This window comes from Ranitomeya imitator, chromosome 3 (assembly GCF_032444005.1).
Source record: "Ranitomeya imitator isolate aRanImi1 chromosome 3, aRanImi1.pri, whole genome shotgun sequence".
Taxonomy (NCBI): domain Eukaryota; kingdom Metazoa; phylum Chordata; class Amphibia; order Anura; family Dendrobatidae; genus Ranitomeya; species Ranitomeya imitator.
In genome coordinates this window covers 699,614,195-699,621,857 of record NC_091284.1, presented here as the reverse complement: position 1 = coordinate 699,621,857, position 7,663 = coordinate 699,614,195, and the positions used below count along the sequence as shown (strand labels likewise).

Below are 7,663 nucleotides of genomic sequence, written 5' to 3'. Positions count from 1 at the left end.
TTGGCGAGCATGGATCCATACTAAACATACCTGATAACATGGCCATTCATAGACCAATAAGCCTCTTCATATGTGAACTTAGTCGCCTATACTGTACCTAATCCCTCACCAACCCCACCTCGGTCAGCCATGGGTATTATGTCGTGTTACTGATGGCAAGCACCTCACTATTATTACTTTTTCTGATTTTCTTGAATCTGAGAATTAAAATGAATCTGTAAAATGTCATTGCATTTCTACAATATACAGTACATGCTATCTCCTATCAATAGTTTCAAAGAATCTACTCTTTACTGATAAATGGATGTCAGCGCTATAAGGGGATAAGACTCGGATTTTGCATGGTCTCCTTTAGTAATTGAAGAGGAATCTCATATTCAGTCATAATCTCATATACGTGACCCGCACTACTACTATAGGTCTATAGAGAAATATACACAGCAGATTGCATATCTTCTACTATTTGGCACAATGCTGCTTATAATATGGCTTTGGATGAGGACACGTAGTAGCGTGTGATGTCTGTGTCATTAAGGGGAGAAGGTCAATTGTAGCAGATACCCCATTATTGCAATCTTAGAGTATGATGGCTATGGCTTATAAAGTTAAGGGAAGCAGCAATCTCATTTTTGTGCCGTCTGCATACACTACACTCCATGACCTATTTAAAAGCAAAACTACCTGCTGATAACTTCTATCATGTGGAGCCCATAGGAAGGTAATTAAAGGGGTTGTACTTGATGCAATCACAGCTGCTTACTTGCACAAACAGCACTACCCCTGTCCATGATGTACTTGCTTTTGCAACTTTGCTCCAATACAGTAATAACCTGTAGACACAGGTGGCACTATTTCTGGAAGAAAGCAGCCATGCTTTTCTAATCCTATACAACCCCTTTAAGGGAAGAATGAATGAATTAGAATCACTCCAACATAGGGGCATTATCTTATAATAAAATGACTTTCTTTGGTTAATCTTTCTTTGGCTGCTATCACTTTTATTATAGATTTTATATGTAGGAAGCATCAGCTGGACTTCCCAAGTCCTCGCTCTGACTACTCGAAATATATTCCTGAACGCTGGAAAAATAGATCTGAAGGAGCTATGCCATACAGATGAGATGAGTCCCTTTCTAGATTATCAGCGACTTCTTTGGGTTTCTCCATTACATTATTTAGCTCCTTTTTTATTAATATGACAACGTTTCCTTTAGAAACAACTATAAGAATTAGGAGTGCGGTAATTTAAGGAAGAAGTATTAGAAATTATAACATTCATACAAAACTTTTGGTCTTAACGCAGATCAAATTTCTAGATTACAATAGTTTAGTAATTACATGGGAAATCTACAGATTAAATGCAGAGTTCATGATCAGAAATCGGGACTATAAGGAAATCTTCGTTTCATACCCAAAGGAGACATCCATGATACCTTTAGGTACAAATTTGTTACAGAGCTCCTGGATGTGACTTATGTCTAAGGCGCTTATTCGGACCACCGTTATTTTTGACATTATTTACCAATGCCAAGTTCTTTGGCAGTCCACAACCATTGACGGCTATAAGTATTTAGTGCTATGCACAAATACCGCAGCTATACATGGCATCTATAACTGTGGTTAAAACATAGCGGAACATTTACCGAGTGACTTGCGTCATTTAAAATTATTCAAATCAAAAACTGGCACAAATCTGCAGATTTTCTGGTACCTGGACAAGCTGCGCCTCTTAATAAATGTATGTCATTATACTCCATCGAGTTCTGGATTTAAGGGGTTCTTCCGGGATCTCTCTATGTGACTTCAAACTTCTGAAACTAACAGTGTGCGCACTGCACACTGTCAGGATTCTCCAGTGTTGCTGGGGATAGCGGGCGTACATATGACTGCATGTATACGATAATCCTGGCCCCATTTGCCTGGATGTGTCCAGCCTCGCTCAATTAAATTGTATCGAGCAAGGCTGAACCCGGCACTTTACCGCATGTATCCAAATTGCATACTTCAGTCCCATGAGCACTGGCTCTTTCCAGCAATACTGGAGATTCCCGACAGCGTGTAGTGAACACTCTGTAAGGATTCTTTAAACAACCCCTTTAAGACTACAGCGTATTGTATATCACACCAGGTTAAGTAAATTCCCCTATAGTTTTTATTAACAGAAACAAGGTCTCATAATAGTAGAAAACCCAGGGTTATAACCTATGTATTCATCCAAAAGGTGTAAGTGTTAATACTGTGTAGAGTAAATTGTCATACATAAATATTGCACGGCTGTTTAGGATATCTGTATCTTTGAAGGACAGTGTACTCCTCCCACAGGTCGTAGAAATTGGTGGGTGTATAGAGTGTACAATTGGAGATCAATTCACTTTAATAGAGCCTCCATAAAAATGGCTTTTCCACAGAGCACAAGGTACCCACTTAGGTAGTTTCAGGCATGGCATTTCCATCACTTCTCAATAACAGTCAACCGTTACTCAGTGTGAGAAAGGTTTTAATGTTTTGCCCAGATTCCTTGATTGTCAGATTGCCAGTAGAAAGCTCTGTATCCAATGATCACTTTCTGCTGAATTTGGTAATGGATGAAATAGTTACACATTTTCTCTTCGGTCTTGAGAAACAAATTGTCCATTTAATGAAACCCATTGTCACAGAGCGCCGTATGTTGGCACCCACAAGTTTCCTTCAGTCTTTCTGAAATTAGAATAAGAAGAATTCTTCTTATGCTTGAGCACATAGTAAACACGGGATATCACCCAAGCAATTCTGGGGCTTGCTTGGCCCTTCCTTAAAGAAGTCATTATATAACTCATCATATAAACAAAGTTTGCTTTTTTCTAGAGTTGACATCGGATTGTAGACTGTGCTGGATATGGAAAAGGCCAAATAAGGTGAGTTCCCTTCCCACATGCTTCCAAGCACAGGAGTACAAGGCTTCTCTTTACTCCTCTCAGGCCACAGATCCGTCCTGATAATCCAGGGAACTACTTTGACCCCATACAAAAAGGACACAATTCACAGTTCATCCTCATCCAGCTTTGCAAGTCGAGGAGTAGGTAAACTGACTTCATCCGAGGGTGAGGCGTAGCCAGGGAGCTCCCGGGACAATGTACTTAGCTTCTGGAGGAAACAGACAAGTCAGGAGGCTCAAAACAAATGTTCAATGCATACAGTCAGAATGTAAAGACTGTCCTAGATTAACAGAAAAAAGCAACACCTATGAAAAGCCGATACACGGTGCTACAGCGAGTGTTGAGGGGCATTTACACTACAAGATATTCGTGAACAAGCCTTGTTAGAAACACAAGTTCACAATTCTTTTGCCATATAAACAGGATGTCAATCACTCTATGAACAAGCCAAATTAGTGGTATCTTCCAGTCGGGTGGTCTGTGTAAACAGACCTTTAGGCCCTAAGTGGCAGAGCAAAACATAGGGATTGTCTCTTTGATATCCTTTAAATCCTTGTGTCATACCCCCTCCTAATGCCTTTAGGTATCTTACATATTTCTCATGTTTGTAGATGCTGCACTTCAGTATGTAGCCTATTAACTTAGAAGAAGTAAGTGATCTTACTCCCACTCTTCCCAAATACTACACAATGTCTAAAGATTAAAGGGGTATTCTCAAGTTTGGAGCTTATACCCTATCCACCGAATGACTTCCCGTTTGCAGGGGGTCCAACCTCTGGATGAGCCACTGATCCGAAGAATGAGGGCTCTGAAGAGCCCTCTGTGAATGTAGCACTAGTTGCGGAGGAAAGACCGGCAATACTGCTCCTGGAGTGTACATGCATGAGGAAAGGACCGCAGTCCTGATTTAATGTAGGCCAAAAATATCAGCACCAAAATGACGATGGAGAACAAAGATCTTGATGGGTCCAGTCTTTCGACCAACAAGTTCTTTATCAAGGATATCTAAAGTGCATGCACAGTGAGTACGGAAAGTGTTCAGACCCCTTTAAATTTTTCATTCTTTGTTTCGTTGCAGCCATTTGGTAAATTCAAAAAAGTTATTTTTTTCTCATTAATGTACATTCTGCACCCCATCTTGACTGAAAAAAAACAGAAATGTAGAAATTTTTGCGAATTTATTAGAAAAGAGAAACTGAAATATCACATGGTCATAAGTATTTAGACCCTTTGCTCAGACAATGATATTTAAGTCACATGCTGTCCATTTCCTTGTGATCCTCCTTGAGATGGTTCTACTCCTTCATTGGAGTCCAGCTGTGTTTAATTAAACTGATAGGACTTGATTTGTAAAGGCACACACCTGTCTATATAAGACCTCACAGCTCACCTCAGACCAAATGAGAATCATGAGGTCAAAGGATCTGGCCAAGGAGCTCAAAGACAGAATTGTGGCAAGGCACAGATCTGGCCAAGGTTACAAATGAATTTCTGCAGTACTCAAGAGCACAGTGGCCCCCTTAATTCTAAAATGGAAGAAGTTTGGGACCACCAGAAGTCTTCCTAGACCTGGCCGTCCAGCCAAACTGAGCAATCGTGGGAGAAGAGCCTTGGTGAGAGAGGTAAAGAAGAACCCCAAGATCACTGTGGCTGAGCTCCAGAGATGCAGCAGGGAGAAGGGAGAAAGGTCCACAAAGTCAACTATCACTGCAGCCTCCTCCAGTCGGCTTTTTTTTAAGCTTCTCCTCAGTGCAAGACATATGAAAGCCCACATAGAGTTTGTACAAAACACATGAAGGACTTCTAGACTATGAGAAATAAGATTCTCTGGTCTGATGAGACGAAGACAGAACTTTTTAGTGATAATTCTAAGCAATATGCGTGGCGAAAACCATGCACCTGCCCAATACAATCCCAACAGTGAAATATGGTGGTGGCAGCATCTTGCTATGGGGGTGTTTTTCAGCTGCAAGAACAGGACAGCTGATTGTTATTAAAGGAAACATGAATGCAGCCACATACAGAAATATCCTGGATGAAAACCTCTTCCTCTGGTGCTGAACCTCTGGTGCTCTGGACCTCAGACTTGGCCGAAGGTTCACCTTCCAACAAGACAATGACCCTAAGCACACAGCTAAAATAACAAAGGAGTGCATTGAGAACAACTCTGTGACCATTCTTGACTGGTCCAGCCAAATCCCTGACGTAAACCCAATTGAGCATCTCTGGAGAGACCTGAAAATGGTTGTCTACCAACGTTCACCATCCAACCTGACGGAATTGGAGAGGATCTGCAAGGAAGAATGGAAGAGGATCCCCAAATCCACGTGTGAAAAACTTGTTGCATCATTCCCAAGAAGACTCATGTCTGTACTAGCTCAGAAGGGTGCTTCTACTCAATACTGAGCCAAGGGTCTGAATACTTATGACCATGTGATATTTCAGTTTTTCTTTTTTAATAAATTTGCAAAAATGTCTTCATTTCTTTTTTTAATTTACCAAATGCCTACAATGAAATAAAGAGTGAAAAATGTAAAAGGGTCTGAATACTTTCCGTACCCACTGTAGGTACATCCTAGATATATGTTAGAACAAACGTGATAAGCACAAGACTAAGCAGAAATGAAAATATGGTGGGGGGAAAGGGTGTTTGAGAAAGGTTAATAAAGCAGGTAATAAATGTTTAAGGACATCGATCCCGCTACCCCTCGCAATATTCACTTATTGCATCAAGATCTTGGTTCTCCATCGTCATTTTGGTACTGAGATTTTTTGGTCTGTCATGCAGAGTGTCACTCCAATCATTCTTAAGAGAGCACTCAGTTGGTCTTCAGCACTCTTGTAAAAATGAATGTAGCAGCAGTGTGCATGATAAACTACCTCTCCATTCACACAGAGATCTCCAATCTCCGGTTGTAGGCATTGTTGGAGGTCCCAGTGCTTGGACTCCCAGCGATCATGACATTATACCATATCCTATTAATAGGGGAGATAACTTCCAAATTTGAGAATACCCTTTTACGTCTCACACATGTGTGAACTGTGGCGTGTGCTTCAAGTGTTGAGTAATAGAAGGGGGACCAAAGAAGTCACTTTGCCTTAGATGATAGGCTATGGTAGAAATCTACACCCATTCCTTGGGTGAAAGAAAGCCTGGATGAAAAATATGGAGGCATATCTAGTAATGGATGCATCCTCATATCATTAATTGTAAAGACCCCTAGTGTGCTCCATCTGCCACTTGGAAGCAATTGTACGGCACAAATAACTGTGATATAGAACATGACGGAGCCTAACAAAAAACATTGTTTTTTATGGATTCTTCCAGAAATGATGTGAAAAAACCTGAGAACTTCCATGAAAGGCTCAGAATAGACAGATTGATAGATGCAGGGAAGATAAGTAGAATGTATTTTTTCTGATGGGAGCCAGGCATGCCAGGATGGGGAAGGGGGCCAATCATACCAGGATATGTATGGGGCCATGCAAACCAGGACGGAGATGGGGTCATTGCATACCAGGATACGGATTGGGGCCAATCATACGAGGGTAAGGATGGGACCATGCATACAAGGACGGAGATGGGGTCCCTGCATACCAGGATAGTGATTGGGGCCAATCATACCAGGATAAGGATGGGGCCATGCATACCAGGATGGAGATGGGGGCCATACATACCAGGATGGAGATGGGGTCCCTGCATACCAGGATAGGGATTGAGGCCATACATACCAGAACGGAGATGGGGGCCATACATACCAGGATGTAGATGGGGTCCCAATGTACCAGGATAGGGATTGTGGCCATGCATACCAGTATGGGGATATGTGCCAATCATACCAGGATAAGGATGGGGCCATGCATACCAGAACAGAGATGGGGGCCCTGCATACCAGGATAGGGATAAGGGAGCCATGCATACCAGGATGGGGAATATTAAGTACAGAATTGACTACATTTTTTGCTTCAGTTTTGTTTTCTAATTTCCTCCTCTAAAACCTAGGTGCGTCTTCTGGTCCGTTGCGTCTTAATAGTCCGAAAAATACGGTAATTTGATTGAACTTAATGAAATGCCCCTAAGTATTGAAGTACTCCTTACCCGACTGGTAGGGTCACTTTGAGGGTTTCCATTGGAGACAGTAGAAGTGGAGGACTCCGGATAATGATTTAAATCAAGATTGATGTGTGCTGGGGTAAGAACCGCTGGGGGGAGGACATCTGCGTGTGAACCCTTACGAGGAGCGTGAGCCTGTGATATTATAGGAAATTGACAGTATAAATTAAATTACTGTTTTTATAATTATGTCAATAATAAACCATATAAGAATTACAAAACTTTAAGACCTACCTTGCTTCCAAGTCGGCTTTCACGGGGGTTGCTAGGCAAGTAAAGGGATGGCAGGGAAGAGTTGTATGACTTGAGATTGGGCACTTTATTTCTATCCATAGATGCAGATGAATGAGGTCTGAGACCCCCACGACTTGTGTCCATCATGCTGCTGTTACTAGATCGACCAAGACTATTAGACTTGCTTTCTCGCCGTTGGTACTCAATAGGTGACTGAAGTGCTGGAAATGGAAATACCATTACATTTAGTGTATTGTAATAAACATCCATTTCTGATATACTTTCTGGTTTGCTATAGTTTATTTTATTTTTTGTTTTCTTATTCTCAGTTTGGATGCACCAAACATGGTGTGCAAAGATCCTTTCTCCCAGGGTCATAAAGTCCTACTGACTCAAAAGA

The 7,663-nt window shown here is 41.4% G+C and overlaps 1 protein-coding gene across 3 annotated transcripts in view; it reads right to left on the bottom strand.

Annotated features, from left to right (window-relative positions):
* Positions 1 to 2,134: 2,134 nt before the first annotated feature.
* Positions 2,135 to 7,663, bottom strand: part of ARHGEF25 (Rho guanine nucleotide exchange factor 25) — a 540,759-nt gene continuing 535,230 nt past the window's right edge. For 2 of the 3 annotated variants that reach the window (XM_069758578.1, XM_069758579.1), the window contains 3 exons: positions 7,264 to 7,484; positions 7,015 to 7,164; positions 2,135 to 3,123 (listed from right to left, as the gene is read on the bottom strand). In XM_069758578.1, coding sequence (XP_069614679.1) covers positions 3,019 to 3,123; positions 7,015 to 7,164; positions 7,264 to 7,484 — 476 coding nt within the window. In that variant the 3' untranslated portion in view covers positions 2,135 to 3,018. The remainder of the gene's footprint in view (positions 3,124 to 7,014; positions 7,165 to 7,263; positions 7,485 to 7,663) is intronic. The other variant, XM_069758577.1, reaches the window with a different exon arrangement.